The sequence below is a fragment of the Manacus vitellinus genome, unplaced genomic scaffold (genome assembly GCF_001715985.3).
Source record: "Manacus vitellinus isolate BGI_N305 unplaced genomic scaffold, ASM171598v3 scaffold_7_pilon, whole genome shotgun sequence".
NCBI lineage: Eukaryota > Metazoa > Chordata > Aves > Passeriformes > Pipridae > Manacus > Manacus vitellinus.
Genome location: NW_021940813.1, coordinates 7,141,641 through 7,163,249, shown reverse-complemented (window position 1 = coordinate 7,163,249; position 21,609 = coordinate 7,141,641). Strand labels below are relative to the sequence as shown.

Genomic DNA, 21,609 nt, shown 5'->3' with positions numbered 1-21,609 from the left:
TTTGTCATTAACATGGAAAATCATGTTCACTTTCATAAATGAAACAGTTTCTGGCTGCTGCATGGTACAATAAATTTAATGATTAGTTTTTATGACCTGAAACCTTTGGTGACTATGTTCAACACCTTAAACCCTAATAACACTGACATTTCTGGAGGGATTTGTGGTTTCTCTTTCTTCTTTCTTTTTTTTTTAAATATAAATGTGAAAAATTACAATCAAATTTATCAGTTACATGATAAAATACAATTTTTAAAGACCAAATTTATCTTATCTTTGGGGAAGATCTAACTCATGGATTAAGGAAGAACCCTAAAGACTTCAGCAATTCTAGTGTTGAAAAAACATTAAAGCAAATCTGTGTTCTATCAGCATTCCTGTGCAATGTAGGTGTCACATGTACTCACTGACTTTTTGCATTGAACTGAGCACAATATGGATTTAGAAACAAGATCAGTTAAGTATGACATACTGTTCATTAACATCAGTCTGCCAAGGTTACTGAGCTATTGTATTACATGCATATTTGTTTAACAACAACATTATAACTGAATAATTTTTTAAGCTCTGAAAATATATAGTAAAGTCATTTGGTAACTTATACTACTTCAAGTGGAATGAATGCTATTTGATGCACACACCTATGTTAAGTCTACAAATCTGTGGTTGTCTGCATATATCTTGATAGATTTCCTGTCCAGTTTTATAGTTATTTAGGTAGAGACTAAGATACTAGATTTTAGCAGATATAATTTCTTGAGTTGTAATTTATCAGAGGAGGTCATGAAATTTCTAAGTGCTAATCTCTCTTTCAAATCCTGTTTCCTGTCGTGAAGAGGCTGTAATCTTGATAAGTAATGATATCACCCTAAAACACAGTACACTGGTTGAAGTGAGAAAAGAAAAAAAATACAAACACCACCACAAGTTTTGGCCAAGTGGCACTGACTTAACATGTTTTTCGACAAGTGTATAAGAGAATTGCAGCAGAGGATAGTAAGAAAAATTCAGTCAGAGTATAGGCAGGACAACCACTTCAGAAAAGAAAAAAAATCCTCCCCGAGAGTCAAATGCCACAATAGCTACATATTTCTACCATATTTTTAATCCTTTAGCACCTTATTTGCTTTTCCCAACCATTTGGTTAGAAAAGGAATTAATTTTTCATTCAAAAAATGAGAAAGCTCAAAGTCATCCTCAGCACAAAGTCATCCACCAATTTTTTTAAAGCTTAAAAATGGACTGGATTTTCATCTCAGTTGCACCTGTTGCCATCTACAAGAACTCTCCACATCATAGCACTGCTTAGGCTGTTTTAGAATGTGTCTCCAGGGGAATGTCAGTAGGAGACACTTCGTTTCAGAATAGTGAACATGATCTCTTTCCTGGCTTTATTCTACCTCGATGTAAACATGTCTTGTGGTTAGGCCACTCTTCAAATTTAAAACAATTGCAATGAAAGAATTTGTTGTTCTTTTGTTAAACTAAAGAATAATTACATAGAAATTACATCTAAATAAGCTATTATTGTACATTAAATCAATATAAACTTAGAAAAAAGACAGTAAGAAACTTTTTACCTGGAAAATAATATATTGACCTATTTACCATTTTTAGCTCAAAAATAGCATCACAGTTATTCAATACAACTGGGAAATGGAACAAATTTGCAAAAACTAAATATACTTTATCCAGTTCTTCAGAGCACAATTCTATTATAAGATATGCTTTGTAGCATTATTTTAATTCAATTTACAGTGTGCAATATGATAATTAATATCAGTGCCTTTGCAGAATCAGGGATAACACTTTTTCTTACTGCAGTTTCTTCATAACATTAAAGGCACATTTTTAACTCCTGTACACCTGAATTCCTATAAATATACAGCAATGGTCTAATAATAGCATTCTGCAAATACATGGTGACACTTTAAAAACAAAGAACAACAGAAGCACAGATATGGAAAAGATACTCAAAGGGAGAGCTGTTGTTTACTCAAAATCAGAATTTATGTTACAGAGAAACTCTAAGACTTCATGAAAAAATATAGCTTTTTATTGATCTGGGTAAAGAATGAAGTTTTCACTATGAAGAATCTTCTGGCACTTCTATGATGCACAGAAATCTCATGACACATAATTCTTTTAGTTTACAGAAACGTGTTTCTTATCTATGGGCATACTAACACACCTACCAGAAAACATTTAGTACTTTGCATTTTAAATTTTGGTTTAGCTGACATGCAATAAACACTCAGCTACACTGACAGCTCTGCAGTGTATCAATAATCTTGACTCTACTTGGCTTTTTACCTACTTCAAAATTATGAGGTTAGAATAGAGAAAAGAAGGTCTAAACATAAAGACTAAAACTGAGTATCAAATCCAGTACATGATAAGATAAATTGCACAAAATGATAGGGGAGATAAAAATATGTATATTGACTAAGAAATTATTGCAAAAAAACTAAAATAAAGATTCTTCCTCTTTAGTCTGTATCATCCAAATATGTTTAATTCTATGGTGAGTGCAAGCTGTAAGAAAATAACATGAAGTAAGCAGAAATATATTTTTGTGTAAATGGAAAACTGCACAGCAGAAACACTACAAAGTACTCCTAATATACTTTAAGATAATAAGAAAAAACAGTTTGTATCTGTTCTACTATGACATAAAAATAAACATAGTGTATAACCAAAAGCTTCTTATTCAGGGGAGAAACACTAAAGGTGGGATTCATCTTAGTTTCATCTAGGCACCAAGAAGTCAAGCAATTACACTCCCTCTGCAAAACATGGAGACTAACATTGCTGGAATTTAATTTCTCCTCTATTTTCTGTACACATCTGTTGTACCAGATCAAGGTCATAGTAAATTTTTTTTCTCTTGACTACAACATTAAATCATCTAAAGCTTAGACAATTTTAATTTTACACAAGCCTAAATTTTATGTGTCTAAAAGTAGGTAAGCTGGTCACCAATCTTCCCTGTAAATTTGATTATTAAGAACTGTTGGGATCAGTTGGACTGAGCAACTCTAGTTGTCATATGAGCTTTGTGGCAGAACAGAAATTGTGGTACTGTTTTAAGAATGCATCAGCTCAAAGCTTCAAGTTAAGGGAAAACAGTGGCATGTCAGATGAAGTGAGACAAGCAATGTGTCTAAGTGTGAAAATTTATACTGCAAGGAAGAAGTTTTTAAGGGTTTTAAAAAAAATCCACAAAAAAAGAAAGCTACCAGCCTCTGCTACAGGACATTGCAGTTGTGCTGAGAACCTTTAAAGCTAATATTTTTTAAATGTAGCTCTATAAAAATGTTTGAGAAAATAAGCAGGGGAAAACGAAGTTATCTGAAATCTGTGGGATCTTCAAGTTCATAATCAAGGTATTGTATTATTAACTAAAAACCAGAATTTGTACCATGACATACATAGAAAAAAATATATACACAACAAAACCAACATCTATACCACTGAACATCTTGTTCCAGAATCTAACAAGAATCAAAAGTGCTTTGAGATCGATGGTGTCATTGAGAGTTGGACTTGATGATTCTTGTGGGTCCCTTCCAACTCAGAATATTCAGTGATTCTGTGATTAAACGAATCTCCAGAGTACTTCATTCTACACTACCCAATCCCACGCAACACAAGGAATACAGTGCTTGAAGAGGCTCCATGAGTGTGAATATCAGATTTTTCTTCAGCTCTAGTATTTGCTACATAATTTGGAATTAATCATTCACATTTTATAAGTATGTGTTTGTCTATTTGAAATTGCAATGCTTATTCACATTACAAGCTGCACCACAAGGGTCAGTGATAATGCTTTGAGATGCCCAGAAAACAGGACATACAGTAACTGCAGAGCACAAACTAACAAATTTCTGTTCCCCAGGTATTTCTTTAAGAGCAATAAAAGTGAAGAAACTCTGTATCATTCAGTGTTCAATAGATCAGTAAATCACACTTCCATCTGCAAACTGTAGTGATCTAAAGTTATCACACTGAGATGTAAAATAAAATATCCTGGACTACTGGAAAGTATCAGTAAATGGTTTTACTTCTATAGTTCCTGTGGTTCTCTCTCTATAACTCTATAAGTGTATTTTCTCTTTGCTGACATTACAATTCAACACAATAAAAAAAAAAAAAAAAGGTACCTGAATTTCTTTTCTGGAGCCAACTATTACAGAGAATTTGAACTACATGCACCTTCCTGCTAATGCTGGAAGCAGTTTGCACTTTTTCATGAGGTTTATATCCCTTCTACCAGTATGACAAAGGAACAATTGCAAAGCTTTATTGGAACATTTAATTTTTACTACTGCATAAGTTTAAGCTCTTACTGGTAACCCTTCTTCAGCTGCTTTAACTTTGACTGATAAAGAACCTATCAAAGAGGCAGAATAATCTAACCTCAGATAAAGTGCCAACACAAAGAGATGTCACAGATATGAAAGTAAATGAAATTCTTAAACATAAATTTCCTAAAGTAACTATTATTGATATAATTTTGAAATGCAAATTCAAAATAAATCATATTCAATAGTTTGGGGAATGCTGCTTAGAAGAATTTTCTTCCAGAATCTAGGGACTATATTCTATACTGCCAGTTAAAAGTTATTAATGCCTGCCAGTAAGTGATTAATATGCAGATTAACTCTGGAATGGCTGATACAACATTCAGTGGGGAAAACTATGTTGAGATAGCATTTTAAGTACTGCTTTCATTTGGTTTTCTGGATCTCAACTATCTTGAAACTGCAGTAAGGGACACACAATATTTTTCCAGTAACACTTTTATATAAATGTGCCTTTTAGTTCGACCATTCAAACAGAAGTTACTGGCTTTTGTCTGCTGTAGACACTGGCATATATATGTGGTTCTAAACTTTTTGAGTGATCTTTATATATACGTGCTTACATCCCACTATCATTATTTTGTCTGGCTTATTGTAAAGTGTTCTTATCCAAGTTGATTCTCCAGAACTGGAGATTGCCCATCCTTGTGCAACTCTATCTCTGAAACGACTTCTATGTTGCAAATGGGCAGAAGGGCTCAAAGTGCAACTAAACTCAGAGCTACAATATCAGCATCCCAACCGCTCCAGATCAGCATTCAGATTTAGCTGACATACATCCACAGGCCTTTAGGCTCCCATTATTCTGATTGAGGAACCAGTAAAGTTTTGGTGTGGTGGTACAGAATTTTGTACTCTAAAGACAAACTTTCAGGGTTTTTTTTTAAAGTAATTTTGTGCTTCAGTCCCTTACGGTAAGGACTAATTGACAAACCTGATGAAAAAGCTACCTCCAAAAAGGCAACAGTAACTTTCTAGAACTCTTTGCCTGATCTTTATCACCATTAGTACCTTCCTAAAGACAGCTGATGTGGAGAACTTAAAGAAGGAAAGATTTCATTTCACACATGGAAAGGTCTTTAAATAAAAAAGCAAGAATGCCTTTTATGGAGCTCAGTGAGGACATACAAGTATTGCCCTGTTGGTTCAGGCGTCTAAACAGGATTCCTACCAGTGACATAAGTCTTTTTGTATGTGCATGTCCTGCTTTCAACTGAGGTAGAGTTAATTTTCTTCTCAGTACCCAGTACAATGCTGTGTTTTGGATTAGAGAGATGAGAATAATGTTGATAACACACTGATGTTTTGGCTGATGCAGTGTACCCTAAGTCAAGGACTTCACAGGGTCTCATGCTCTGTCAGTGAGCAGGTGCACAAAAAGCTGGGAGGGAACATAGCCAGGACAGGTGACCTGAACTGGACAAAGGGACATTCCATACCACAGAACATCTGTGAGAAGAAACTGAGAGGAATTGGCTGGGGGACTGGCTGGGTATCAGTCAGTGGGTAGTGAGTATTATGTATCACTTGTTTCTCTTGGGTTCTGCTACTTTCTCCCTCTCCTTATAATTAAAATTATTATTATTAATAATAGCTTCTTCTTATTATTATTATATTTAGTTTAAATTATTAATTTGTTCTTATCTCAACACAGAAGGTTTACCTTTTCTTTCTGATTCCTCTCCCAACTTGGGTGGAGTGAGCGAGTAGCTGCATCGTCCTTAATGATGGCTGGGGTTAAACCACAACAGTGCAGTACTTCTCTCTGCCTTACATTTATTTCTCAACAGTATAATCTACTGGCTGAGAGCTGACTCTCGATGTTTTCAGATAACCTGAAGGTCATCTCTGCATTGTCTGCATTATCCATATTTATAATGAACAAATAACCAATGAAATAATTTTGAATTCCAGATGTAATTGTGCACACAGAGAGACTAAGTGCTCCAAAATAAACACACAAAAGCAGATTCTCTTACCTTCTGCAGGAAGGAAGAACAAAACCCCTCAGTGTCCCCATGTTCCAATTGGAACTCAAGACTGTTTTTATATGGACACAGGAATGTTCTTTTCCTGATAATCACACAGAGTTTCCTAACTGATGACAGTCTCTTCAGATACTAAAATTCAAACATGTGATCTTAGTAATAAGCCCATGAAGTTTGTCCTTACAAATCTCTTGAGACACAGGGGAAAATACTTCAGAGAAATGCATTTTTTTTTCCTGAATCGTTTTCCTATTGTAAAACTCTGTAAAACCAGAAAACATGTTGTATTAAAAAAACATTTCTGGTGTTTAGGTACTTTGGAAAATGGATGCAGCAAGAGAGAGAAAATATTTTCTTTCTCATTGGTTGGCTTGTTTCTAGCCTTATACCTGTCATAAACCTTCATGAAATAGCCAGGACCTGCATGAAAATAAAAAAATTCATCAACCCACCCCCCAATTTGGTCTGAACTTCTCTCTCTGTCACTAAAGATAGTATATCAATTTGAAAATGTATTTTTGAATTTAGATTGTTTGTCCCTTACATCTCTTTATTAAAGCACCATTGATATTTAATGGCAAAAAGAGGAAAAAACCCAACCTGTGTTTATCCATGAAGTTTCAGATCAACCTTGGATATTAACACCCCATCTCTTCTACACAATTGTTTTTCAGACTGAGAAGGATTTCTAAAAGCAGAGGATATATCAGCCTCTAGGGCACAATTCACATATATGGATTTCTGGACCTTTAAACAACTTCTTTTTAAATAAGCACCTGCCAACATGAGAACAGGGGATCTGTGTTATCCCAAGGAAAATTTCTCAGCCACCTTTTTAAAAAAATAATTTCTGTCTCTCTTATGCTCTGTTCACTTATGGGATCCCACATTCCCAAAATGCTTCTTTAAGGGATGACAAACAGAGGGAGAGTTAGAAGGAATTTTTCCTAACAGGCTTTTCTTGCACCCATTGTTCTTGTCTCTTTTTCCATGCTTATGCCTCGCTATAGGTCAAGAATATCTAAAAACATAAGTGTATATTTTCTTGATGTTCATCATAACCATAGATTATCACACTTATATGGCAAGCTACAGAAAAATCATTAATGAAACTCAGCATATTCCTTTGTAATTAAAATTAATTACAGATAGTTTTTTATACCATTGAAAACAGTTTATGTGTATTTTTGATTTCTAATCTCCTGATAAATTTTCATTAGAAGCAATGGCTTTTCAGAGAGTAAATCTTAAGAGTTATCAGGTTAAAGAAAAGGGAATCACAGACATATGAAGTATACAATCACAGACATATGAAATATCACTAAAAATTACTTGTAGATACAGAATAATATTTTGATGAACTCACTCAAAAGGATTTTCTAAGCAGTCCTTACTGACAGTTTAAAAGCAGTCTTAAAACACAAAATAAGTAAACAGAAAAAAATTCCAAAGTAAAAAAACCCCAAACCAGAACAAACAATCCTGCAAACCCCCCCACCACCCTCCCCCCAGTTCTCTGAACTCACGGAACAGATTCCAGTCTTATCCTCGTATCATTCAAGTAATGCCCCAGCAAAACACGGGAAGATAACACTTAATTATTCTGATATTCCCATTCAAGAGAGAACTCAGAAAAAGAAGAAATAGTAAAATCAATACTAAAACCAAACAGACAAAACTTGTCTCTTATTATACCAAAAGAAGCAAAAAGATTATTGTTCTGTTTAAATCTTCTTCATGCTTCATGGTCCATAATGTGTAGAATTAAGTTTTTCCTTGCATTCCAAAACATTTAATTCTGTTGAGATTCCAAGGCAGTCAACAGTGCCATCTAATAAACAGCATATTAATTACTCAAATACAATTTAGTAAGATAAAATCTTTGCTTTCTAAGACAGTGAAGTATAATTAAAACTGATTGTGAAAATAATTATATTCTAAAAGCACTTGTTTCCTTAGCCTTACTTACTGTAGAAACAACTAGATTTAATAAGACTGTGAAATCCACTGATGGCATTACATGAAATCAATTAGGACTCACAAAGGATACTATTAAACTGTTAGTGCAGTTTTCATTTAAAGAGTCAGCCTCTGAGGACTGAGCTCAGTGGTGTAGCAGAACAGTGATTTGCTACCATGTAAGAGAGAGAAGCCTCAGTTCCCAGGCTGGAAAACTTCTCTGGCAGCACTTACAGTTCTTATTGTACCATACATCATCTTAAGTTAAGTGAGAGTAACACTAAATAAACACATTTTTTCCCCTCTAAAACACGGGCCTCAATGTGTAGTTACATTACACAAAGATGCTGACAGATCAGATTGACTCAATATGTTTTAAAACATCTCTTCTAATATGTCAGTATATTTTAAGAAGCATAAAATGCTAACAAAAAAAAAATACCAGCTCTGTAATATTCAGATCAGAAGCAGCAAAAACTGGTTAGCATCTGAGTGAGAATGAAAGAAGTCAACCTGTCTACTGTTTCTTCCATCAATATAATCCAATATAATCATATTAGTTATAAAGAACCACTCCATATAGTTATTCTACAGTATTCAAGAGGTTTCAAACTCCTACAGAAAATTGAAATATAGAATAAGTTCTCCATTATAATGAGATAATGTGATTATAATAGTTCTACTGCAGGAAGATTGTAAAACAACAGGAACTACAACCAGAAATAATACAGAGAAATACTAATAATTTATTATTACACAGTTTCAACAACACTGGGAAGAAACGACAGCTCTAGTTCTGTTCCTCTGCTCCTCAGGATCATGTAAATATAAATAAATAAATAAATAATGAAAGTACTAGAGCCCAATTCAGAAAATTCAGATGCTGTTCAACTCACACTCAGTTCAACAGAATTTCAGTATGTGTTTGATACAAAAGACTTACAGAGAAAATCCTAACCAGTGAAGTGAATGACTAACCTTCAACTGACTTCAAAGGGAATAGGATGTTCTGTGATAGTTCTACCTCAACTCTTTTTTGGGTGAGTTTCAGAGACAAAAATTCTTAGCATAAGAAATCATAACCCTTCAGCAACAATTCTGGAAAATTTCACAGAGTGGAGAGAGACACAAATATACCAAAACACTAAGTCTAGGAGTGAGGATGGGTACTCTGCTTTCATCTGTATCATTCTATAGTTCTTTAATGAATGTATTATGGACTAGTAAAAATCTGTGTCTTTGCAAAAAAAAAAAAAAAAATTGCCAAATTTTTCTTAGAATTTATTGAAACTAAAGATGAAAACTAAAAATAAAGCAACATTATCTATTTACTATCCACAAGTTAAGCCCTCATACAAGGAGCTATTTAGGAAGCATGAAAGGGGTGCAAAGTTGAATAGAACAAAACTGAGATTAAGAGCATAATATGTAGTCAACGCAAATGATTTTCAACCTTGAGCATTAGGAGCCTGTTCCAGGGGTGCAGTAGTAGGTGTTATTAAGTGCATTAATTAACATCGGGAAAAGGGTGCGAAGAACAGAATGGCAAATTTATTTAGATTAGTCAAACCCAGAAGGACCCTGAATAATTCCAGATGGAAAAATCATCAGGAACTTGATAGAAGAAATATTCAACAGATGTGTTCAAAATACCGGACACTACAAGAAGTATCTAAACTCAGTATACACTGCTGGGTTCTGAACTAGCTGTAGCCTTGAAGACATTTAGTATTTTAAACCAAGCCCACCACCTTAATGAAAGTGCCAATACATACTAGTGTCTGAAAGATTACTAGTAATAAAAAGAAACGAATAAATATTTACGTGTATCTTTAACTCACTCTCCTGAGGCTGGCTTGGGGATCTTGTCCCAGCCAAGAAGAAAGGAGAGTAATATCATGATGTGAAAGCAAATTTAGCTAAAGCAAAATTTAATAAATACTTTCTATGCTTCTACTCTTATTTTTCCCAACATGAAAGAACTAACAGTGACAAATGTCCACAGCTCCAAGGGGTCAGCACAGTATAAAAAGGAAGGGTGTCACCAAAGGCAGATCTGAACTATGGTTTCTTAGTGGCATCTTATTTGACAAGTATATTCTGATAGTGTTCCACAGGAACAAAGAGAGAAGACAAGCCCTAGGAGAACTGCCTCCCATCCCTTGGAGTAAAACCACACTGACTTACCAGTCAACTACCTCAAAAATAAATCTACCGTCTTGGAAACAGTAAAGGCACAGGGTTCGTCAACAGACACCATTAGCAACTAATTAACATAACTGAAGCATCAACTTCAGACATGCTCCAAGCACTGAGAACTTATGGAAATGTCTGAACTGTTTACCATTACTGATAATAAACAGCGTGTCTTTCAGATTTTGAAATAAAAAAAAAAAATAACTAAAATCAGCATATAAAAGTCATGTTGTGGGGTACAGAAAAAGCCAATCCAATTTAGATTAAAAAAACCCCCAATAACGCTAAATTAGACTCAAATCTAACTCGACATTAATAAAAAAGTAAGAAATCATATAAGTAATGGGAAAAAAAAACAATAAAAAGAAAACAAGGAAAATAGAAATCATGTAATAATACTAAGATAAAATGCAGAAAGTGGGAAATGGGTGTTTCAAGCTTGACCCTCTAGGTACTTCAAAAAACTTTGTTTTTACCATATCCTGTGTCAAGTAATCAAATGGAATCTCAGAAATATGCGACACATGTTAACAGATAAAAATAATACATTTTTCCTTTCTTTATCCACAAAAAAGTGGACCTTGCCACAAGGCACTACTGTGCTTAAGCAGATATGTATTAGATATATAACTGATTACATATCTTGTACAAAGGAAGAAACTGCAGACATGGCAGCTAGAGTGATAGTTCCAAGAGCTATTATTTCTTATCATTTGCAGGAGATAGTATTTTTTTATAGTTTGCAAGAGATGTAATGCTTACTAGCTGGGGAAGAGCTCTACATTTTTCAAATTTGTCAGGGAACATATCATAGGTCAGTTAAATTTGGGGTGTAGGTCAAGATGTGATTGATACTGGATGATAAACACAGTATGAACAGACCAATCTTATCTTTTTCACAGATTCCTTGCTTACTTACTATTCTCTTTTTATTCATCTGTATCAAATACGGCATAAAAGCTCTGTCTTCAAGATTTAGTAGTTGAACCTCATCTCTCCGCAGTGATTTCTCACCATCCCTATTTTAGGATGTTGCCAATTCTACTGCTTTCCAGTCTGCTCTCTGGATTACCACTTCCCCAGGTCTCTCATCAGGAATTGATGTCATTTGTCCAATTCTTTGTGAGTTTATATAAAAACACGCTATTGAAATTTTGGTCATAGTTAAAACACAGTCACACAACAACAGGCAAGCACCACTGTTGTCAAATCAACACATTTGGTGTTAACTTCCAAAGAGAGACTCAACATTTAATAGGCAGACAGAATTATCCTCAGTCTCAAACACAACTGACAAGCCATTCAGGAGGAAGCTTAGACTGCCTGAACAGCAGCTGAGCAAAAGCTATACAAAAATCCAGGGAAAACACCAGGGAAAACAAAACAAGGCTATCACGAGAATAACAATGCAAACAAAAGATGACAACTAAGGTCATATCTCTTTTTGCTGGCACTCTGCAGGTCCATCAGCTTTATTAATTTCTCTTCAGTTTGTTTTAAAGGACATGAAGCCTGATAAGAAGTCTACTGAGGGGAAAGACATTCATTTGTTCTATGAGCTTTGGATGACAGCAATAATCAGTTTGCTATAGTTTGTTAATTTATATGCAGGCTAATTGGAAATATATTTAAGGTAGGACTTTCAGGGCACAGAGTTCCTGTTCAAATAGAGACCTTCTGTTCTTGTTCAAATAGAGACTAAAACTTCCTAATTACTTAAGAAAATCACACCTTTAAGAAAAAGAACAAAACATTTGTCTTAATCTTCTAATGGAGTAGGAACAAAAATTGACATTTCTGTTCTTTCTGTCACAAAATTGGACTTAGTCTGCCTTAGTACCTTGCTCCTCCTGCATCTCCAGTGGATCCAAAAGAGCAATATTTCTCAAATGGAGTTTTTCTTTGAAATGCTCACATTAAGCTCCAGCTATGATTCCAAGTTTGTTCACAAAACTGCTCTCCCTTTAGAACTCTGTGCCATAAACTATTTAGTGATTTTGTCCAGTTGGATTTCACTACAACATGAGTACTGTTCTCATTTTCTCCAGAAACAAATAAACAGCATTAAACACACAGCAAATATTAAAAAAGCAGTAGGATTCTTAGCCAAGAGCAAAATATAAACCAAGAGAAAAAATAATGGAAATAGCAAGTGTCTGAGTAGTAAGGAATGTGCTTCTAAACATTCTACTTTCACTTTTCCTGCTTAGTTTTTATTGCTCACATGCTCTCAGTATTGGAAGTTGAAGGTCTCTTTGCAAAATGCCATCCTTATCCTCTTTTTTAATTGTCTATAATTAAATCTTTAAGATTAGATGACATTTAAAACCCCAAACCACCAAACTCTCCATGAGTTGAATTCATGGTGCCTAGAGACCTGAGCAAATTCTCTGTGGGACAGACAAGTTGAACAATTAATTTAAAAACAACAACACTCTTCTCCTTGAGGTCATTTCTGTCTGTCTGTGGGAACAGACTTTATATTCAAGTGATATGAGAAAATTTAGGTTGTCCAGACTGGTGTTAACAACATGTCCCTGAAGTCACAAGGATCCATAGATCCTTTTCATCAGGTACTGTATTACTGCCATTACCCTCTCCTGAAATAACTCAAGAACTCTTTCCTTTGTTTTTAGTCCTAAAAGAGTTTCTCAAAAATCACAGGAATTTGTTCACAAAAAAGGAAATGATGAATCAGAGAATATTCTGGGTAAGATTGCTTTTTCAGTGCTTCCTACCAGCATTTTGAAAGTATCAGATATTCAAGACTATCCTCTCACAAAGTAAACCACAAACACTTGCTACCATCAATTAAATTCTCATCTTGGATCCACATACTTATGTCAGTACTGTAGAAGTATGGTCAGCTGAGTGGAGAATTAAGATAAAACTAGAATATAAGCAGGTAAGATGACTTTCCAGATCTCCTGATTACAGGAGCTTCACTGGTGGTTTTATTTACATCTTATTATAATTTTTTTCCTATATGTGGATGAAATTTCATCATTCTTTGGGACATTAGGAAGAAAAAATTGCAAAGCAATGTAAACTGATGTCATTGCTGATAAACTTGAGATTATATTTTGTACCTAAATAGTTGTTTGAGAGTGTAGGCAGTTAGTAAAATGTCTTTCAAATAGGTAACCTCTCTTTTATCTATCATTATAAAATAACCCCTGTGCACCAAATGGCTTTTTATGTATACTTTTAAAAATGGATATATTAAGGGATGATGCAAGTAAAACATAAACAGAAAAATATATCAAATTAAACTCAGAGCACTGAAACCTTGTCATTCCCTCCCTTCTTATAGTCCTTTTTTGAGGGTGCAATATTTTATTTAAAATAAAGGTAACAGAATAGAACAAAGAAAACAAGAAATACTTTAATCGTTTATCTGAAAACAACTCTTAGGTACCTTCAAAGATATCTGTAATTTTAAACACAAAAGGTTTAATAAAGAATTTTTCTTTAGAGTTTGCTAATATTACTAACTGCTGGAGAGCAGTTTCTGAGAATTACGAAGTACTGTACTGACAAATTAGTTTCATGAAAATTAAAAGGTTCTTGTGCCCTTTTGTCTAACAAGAGAGACATGAGAATCCCATATAAAATTCAGACTTTCCAGAAGACTTCCAGATTAAATGCTCTTTTTTGAAAACTTTGTCTCTTCTGTTCAAAGCAATAGTCAATAGAGATGCATTAGTCCTTCAGAAAAAACTGTGCTGATGTTTAAAGTTATTAGGTCCTTGATGTAGTCTCAGCTATGATACCTGAGACTGTAGAGACTCACTTTCATTGATGTAAATAGTTTCAGTGATTAAGTAAAAGTGTTTAAGTCTTTAAAGAATTAAAACCAAGTCTAGTTCTCAAAGACAGCATCTGACAATCATCTAGACTGAAAATTTACTTTTTTAAATAGGAGGGACAACAAAGATAAATGTATTACGAGCATCTCTCACAAAACAAAAGAATTACCCTACAATTACGAAGTTTTCTGGCAGTCTTTGCAATTTTAAATTAGTATCCATTACTAAAACGGTGTAAATAACAAGCTTCAGCATGACATACTGGTTGTAAAGAAGCAGTCTCTCTATACACGTTTGCTTTCTTGAGCCTGGCAAAATTATTTCAAAAAACCAATAAATCACCACAACATGATGATAAAAATGCAAATTATCATATTATTGTTTTAGGAGAAAACAAATTTACATCAGAAAATGACATTTGTCATGTTCATCTGAAGTCGTACATTTGCACGGATTCCTTGCTCACACCCACACAAAGGCAGCTCTACAGCCAGGACAAGGACTGCAGGCACAGACGTGTAAACAAACTTCCCATGTAAACAAGGTTCCCATGGCCACTCACATTTTCAATTTAGTTGTTTCACTGTGCTCAACAAAAGTGTGCCTGCACAAAAAATTATAATAGCTGTTCATACTCATGGATCTATAGTGATTGTAGGAATGACAACCAAGCTTCTAAACAACTTAAGAATGGAAAGGAAAAGGATGTGTTTGCTTGAGAATGTGAATCTTTTGCTGCTTGATCTGAGCATTCCAAGCCTAATGAATAAACAAGCTCTTGTGAGATGGTTCCAACATACAGTCTAGACACTGAAACCAACTATGAATCTTCAGTATAACAACACAATTCACACTTCTGGCTGTTGCTGACGTGTAGATGCAGCTCTTCTCACCTAGAATGTAATTCAACTGTAAAGCAAATGTGACTACTACCACAAGCAACATAAAGTAAAGCAGTATTAGGACAGTTACAGAGTATTAAGAAAATCTGTCTCCAGCAGAATGATCAAGCTCTTTCTGTGCAGTTAATAAAATTATATCTACAAACTTCATGTACAGATAAAGTTTACATTTTAAAAATTGTATTTTTATAGCAAGCAACCACTGATAAGGAATACTTTGTTGCTCAAAGACCAAATCTAGGTTATGACCTTTTTCACACTTATAATTACTGTTATATTATGCATTTACATAGGAAACATATGCATCATACTTTTGTACTTATGTCCTTAATTTTTTTGGCCATTTGCATTTCATACTGTCTAGCTGACATGCAAAATCAAGGTGTTTATAAAACTGCTGCATTGGAGAATTAACAACATTCATAATAAAATATGGGAGTTGGTATCTCAGGTCTTTCAAAGAGGTTTATAAACACAGCTACCTCTCTCTACCTCCTGCCACTCCCTGTCAAACTCCGTACAACTTAAACTAGTAACAACATAAAAGTAATTATATATTGATTCTTCACTGTCCATATCCTTTAATGTAGAAAAGGAAGTCACTTTTTATGTTTTGATTGATGTGTGTCCTCTGTCTTGTCTCAGGAGCCAAAAAAAAGCATCCTGAGCAGTGAAAACTCTCAACACCTACTGTGTGGTCTGAGCTCCATTGAACTTGATCACAGGAACTGGCAGGTGATGCAAAAATTTCAAGATGTCTATTAGACAGGGGTGGGTTGAAATATTAAGTAGTTCTCAGAATAAGTTATGCAATTATTGTCACAATATATACTCCATTGAAGAAAGATCTAAGTCCCTTTTTAGCTTAGTATTTAGCCAGTGATATTTAACACTTTTTCTGGGTTCCCAGGAAAGGAAAATTTAAGAAACTGTTTATGTTTTTATATGATGATTCACATAAAATATGAGTGCCCACAAAAGGAAGTAGTATCATAATGCTACCATAACAAACATTTTTAATACAGTAAATTTCTAGTGGTTGCTTCCATCATAGCCTTTTTTTTCCCTCCTGAGAACTCTTCAGTTCATCTGTTATTTTTGTTAATGCAAGCACTTTCTCTTTAACTGCCTAAGCTTAAATAATATAGTTATTTCTTGGAAAGTCAATGCTTCTAAAGGCAAGAAGAAGATGCCTCTTTAGAAGTCACTCAGGCTTTTACCCAACTGATTAGTTCATATGCTTTTTTTACTGTATCCTCGCAATATCAACAACGAAGGTAAAAATTAAAAAGTGGCAAGTGAAAAAAGGTGAAGCAACCATCAAGCATTTACCAACTTGGCTATTGAAGGAGCTAGAGAATGGTAATCATTATAGCTCAATGTTATAAAACACAATAGTAAGGCAAAGGGTAAACACACAGCAATCAGCTGCAAATCTACTTAAGCAAAACAAAACACAAGGTAGCAGATGTTGCCTTAATGACTGAAGTACTTGCTTTGGCAACTACTACCAACAGGCAAAGTGGAATTTTACTGTTGCTTGCCTGCCTGTTGTTTTAATAACTTGGTTCATGGAAAAGGAAGTTTCAAATTTTCTTATACTGACATACAATTCTGATATTACACTGACAAACAATTCTGACAGATTAAAGGAAAACCAGTTCAAAACAATGTCAGCAAGTTTTTCTTTTTAAAAGAAAATATTCTCAAATTAAATAGGCCATTCAAATTATCAATATAGAGAGAAGAAAGCAAAATCATTAGCTGAGTATTTCCTCTTGGCACTTAAGACATGCATAAACAGTGATAAAACTGCTTCTAAAATACTGGAAAAATGGTAAAGAATATTATTTGAAATGTATTTCTAAATCACTGTGAAGTCACCAAGTCATTAGAGCAATATTCATGGTCTAAATGAAAGTAACATACACGGATATATCTGAAATTATTGCATACGTATCTCAGTGGAAAACTAGTCTTTCTTGCAGACTGTGACTAAACAATTCATGTGTCAGTAGAATTACTTTCTACTCTGTAAATATTCTCTTACAGTTCAAAAGATCCCCCAAACCATAAAAACACTTTTTTTTCCCTCTATGCAATAACCTGAAAGCTGAAGCATAGAAGGAGGGCTAGAAAACCAAACTGAAAAACATCCCCAGAAACCAGAACAAACTGGTATTTTAAGTTATCCAAAGTACCATGGACTCCATCATCTCTTTCCACAGGGCTGTTTAACAAAAGAATCTGAGATAATTGAGTCCAATCAGAAACCCAGTGCTCTCAAACCCACCTCTAAACCACCTCTAAATGGCACTAAGTCTCACATCTACACAGCTTTTCAATCCCTCCAGGAATCTATGATTCTCTTTCAAGACCTCACTCAGGAGCCACTGTATGAGCAAAAGGCCTGGCTACTGCTTCAAAGTAACCTGAAAGATCTACACGTGGAGAAAATTTTTCAACAAAATCTTGTGCTGACTTAATGCCTTACTATGTCCACATTTATCAGTCTCACAAAAGACAGACAGAAATGTGATCCAGCCCTTCGAGAAGATTATCAACTACTGTTTGCAGCATGCTTCTTTTTCACGTTTCCAAATCATGAGAAGTCTTACAAAAATTATATACAAAAAAATGAATTAAAAATACATTAGAAAAGTAGTAACATCATACAATCAAAAAATAGGAAACTCTAGTTTCAAAGTTACCTGCTCAAGCTTACTCCTATCCTCTTTTGTAATTCTTAAAGTGAAATGTCAACTCAGTCACCTACACAGCTCTCTTCTAAGACGGAAAACATTTACTGCAGTAATTCATCTAACATCTAACTTCTAATAGAATCATAGAATCAGCTGGGTTGGAAGGGACCTTTGAGATCATCAAGTCCAACCCTTGATCTAACACCGCCATGGTTACCAGACTATGGCACTGAGTGCCACATCCAGTCTCTTTTTAAAAATCTCCAGGGACGGAGAATCCACCACTTCCCTGGGCAGCCCATTCTAATGTCTGACCACCCTCTCTGTAAAGAAATTCTTTCTAATATCTAACCTAAACCTCCCCTGGCACAACTTGATACCATGTCTCTGTATTTTGTAGAAGCTTGCAAGGAATGCATGTTTAAGATTCTGTACTCTCTCTTAGCCTAGTATTGGCTTAGCACATGCAAGAATGGCAATTCTCACATTTGGGCAATATTAAACATACATGGGCTTTGCCTGAAGCATTAACAGGTTTAAAGATTCTCTCACAATTACTACCTGAACATCCACAGCAGCTACAGACATATCCTGGACTTCTCATCAAGCAGGGGTTGTAGTTCTAAATACAGACAAAACAACTTTCCTTTTGTTCTCCCCTCTAACCCTTTGAGCCTTTTTTGTCCAGAAACAGATGTTCCCCTCAAACTGCTTCTCAGACCACAGAGAGCAAAATACTTTTTATTAAAAGTATGGCTACTACTAATAAGGTTAAAATGGCTACTATTATAACAGGAGAAATGCAAGCAGATATTAACTGACTGTTTATACAAAATTCTCAGTTTAGTTATTGCTTTTGTTAAAAAATTTTTTTTTTTGAATTATTGTGTGCCTTTCTTTTAGTGGACATCAGTAGTATCCCTTCTCTCACTTGATGAGTGTCTTAAGTCAATGGTAAGTTTGCCTCAGAAAAAATGCCTTTAAAGTGCCTCATTCATACGAATATCAGATTAGAGAAAAAGTGGTAATAAATTTCTGTAATCATCAGCGATTTAAGTAACTGTTGTTATGCAAGAAGATCTACTGAATTTACTGTATATTTAGCTAAACTGACTTTTCTGGCCTTGTTAATACACCTTAATTAAAAACATGTTAAGATCTAATTCATTTCTATTTACAGTTATAAGCTGCAAAGCTTAATCCAAGAAATAGATTGAAACAACTTTCATATAATATTTACACATCTCATCTAATGTGCAATGATTTAAAATTCTTTTACCACTATAAAGAAAGTAATTTTTATTGCAATATGTTCTAATTTTATAGGTTGTGTATTGGATGATTCACAATTTGGAGACAAGCTGCAAAAAAATTGATTTTAGAAAGGAATTGGTATTTGAACCAAACACTGAAAGACTGTGAAATGTAATAAAGAATGTGGTCAAGGATTTAACAGAAACTTTCTTGACTAGAGATTTGCTTCAAAGGTACAGGGTAACATTTCTACTTTGAACCTGCTTCAATAGGATGTCTGTCATTTTCAGATTTAGTTTATGAGTAAAAATCACTATTGTGATTGTGATGTGGAGATAGTACACAGACATATGAAGCACTTAATTTTAAATATTTTAAATACCTATCAGTTGTAGTTAGTTGGCAACTGTTTACAGCAGAGGAAAATTGGCAGGAAGCAAAACTTTATTTGAGATAATTAAATGGCATTCCAAAGACATATATCCAAAAAAGTCTACAGAAGAGTCATGATCCTTTCTCACTACAGTCATGCCATTTGTAAAAGTTATATCGCCTATAACCTCCAACCAAAGCTGGGCAATGAATGTTAATGAAGTTTAACAACAAATCTAATAGCAGAATTTATATCCTACCTTTTACTAATGGCAGCCCACGTCGCATTAATGTTGTCTGTCATCAGTTGTACTTTTCTGGTGTCATCTGCTGAATAATCGCGGAGCAGTTTAAGTGCCATGTCATTTGCTACATCTACGTTTATTTGCCATTGTCGTATTTCTTTTGCAAATTGCTGAAGTAAAAAGAGAAAGAAAGAATAAACCTCGGAGCAACATAAAATGATCACATACATTGTATGATTATTAGAAAAGGAGATGAACAACTTAGACCATCAATATAAAAAAAAAAAGAAAAAGGACTTGCTCAGATTTACTGGTAATGAAGGCCAATTTTTTTAAGTGTTTTAAATTCTTTTAGTCATAAGACCACAGGACTGCTTCTAAACTCTAAGAGGGCTAAGCAAAAAATTCCTAAATGCTGGATAAGACATGACAGCCCAAACTGATAAAAACTGACTACAATGTTGATTATTCTTTCCTGAGACAGAAAAAGATGATGGATGCAGTATTATGCATTATGAAAACTATGATAGTTTGTGATGTTGAATTATACTGAGATGGAAAATATAGTGAAATAATGCTGTGAAGTGGTAGTTAGATTTGGACAATTAAGACCTGTGCTTTCAGGTTATTTTTTATAATTTAGTTCATTTTAACAAATTGTTTATGTAATTAGTGCCATCTACTGGAACAGTACTAAATCTGCAATACAGCAAAATACTACTGACAAACCCATCAATATCTTCATAATGCTAATTTACACTTATTAATATTAAGGAAGCTTTTTAAATCTTGGTCATTCTTTGCTTCCCCCTTTCCTCTCCTTTTTGTTCTCTCCACCTATGCCACTTGCCTCATTCCAGAAGCAGGCCAGGAAATCCAGAAACTCATTCAACCAGGAGCCAGCTCCCATGCATCTTTCCTGTTACTCTCTTTCTCAGAGCAAATTTCCATATAAATGCACTGAAGTTGCATATTTAATTCATAATGTGTAACAACAAAATGAAAGAGCAAAGATAATTGATTGTCTACTTATACTTTGTACTAGGCAGACTTCAACTAGCCAATAAAATGGGCAATGCAAGTGAAAAAAAAGTTTGTATTTGCAAATAGAAATAGTAAGTTGTGTGTAAACATTTGAAGCTATCAGCAAAAAAACCCCAAACAGTAAGATTTTACTGTCTTTATTGTTGTGCTTTAATACACAAATCAGGAAATGCCAGTAAGAAGAAACAGCTTTTTTCTCATTCTCCCAAAGCAGTATTCCTTTGGAAGTCTTGTTTTGACTCAGATAAGGAATTCTCCACAGAAATCTGAACTTACATATGTAATCCCTGATGAAAGAGCCTAAATACTAAGTAAAACTAAATAAATTTGGAATATTTTATGCATTTATGTTTTACTCTCAGAAGGTCTGTAAATGATTTTGATTAAGATTGGGACGAAAATGTACTCGATCTCTGAAGAGAGTTCAGATGGAGTTTTGGAGAGTTTTAATTTTTCCCCCCAACTCTTACCTTTTAAAAAGCTGCTTCGACATCCCTAGGTCCTCTCCATATTTTAAAACTGAAAACATGTATTTCCTGTCTTTCCTGTGTTATTCCTTCCTGAGAGGGCAGATCACTCAGCTACTGTGCACCTTCAGGTACTAAGACAGCAACTTGGCTGTTTTGAACAAGGGAGGGATTCTATTTCTAATGATCAAACTCAGGAGGAGGCTACTAACCCCTAATCCCCCAAACCATCTGAACATGCTGCAGTTAAACTCACTTATGATGAAGCTGCCTAAACAATTTATTTAAGTCATTCTCCTCCGTTAAG

General features: G+C 34.4%; 1 protein-coding gene across 7 annotated transcripts in view; it reads right to left on the bottom strand.

Moving 5' to 3' along the window:
* DMD (dystrophin) overlaps positions 1-21,609 on the bottom strand; it is a 991,087-nt gene that overhangs the window by 240,218 nt on the left and 729,260 nt on the right. For all 7 annotated transcript variants that reach the window (XM_018084043.3, XM_018084032.3, XM_018084034.3 and 4 more), the window contains one exon: positions 19,807-19,961. In XM_018084043.3, the coding sequence (XP_017939532.3) occupies positions 19,807-19,961 (155 nt within the window). The remainder of the gene's footprint in view (positions 1-19,806; positions 19,962-21,609) is intronic.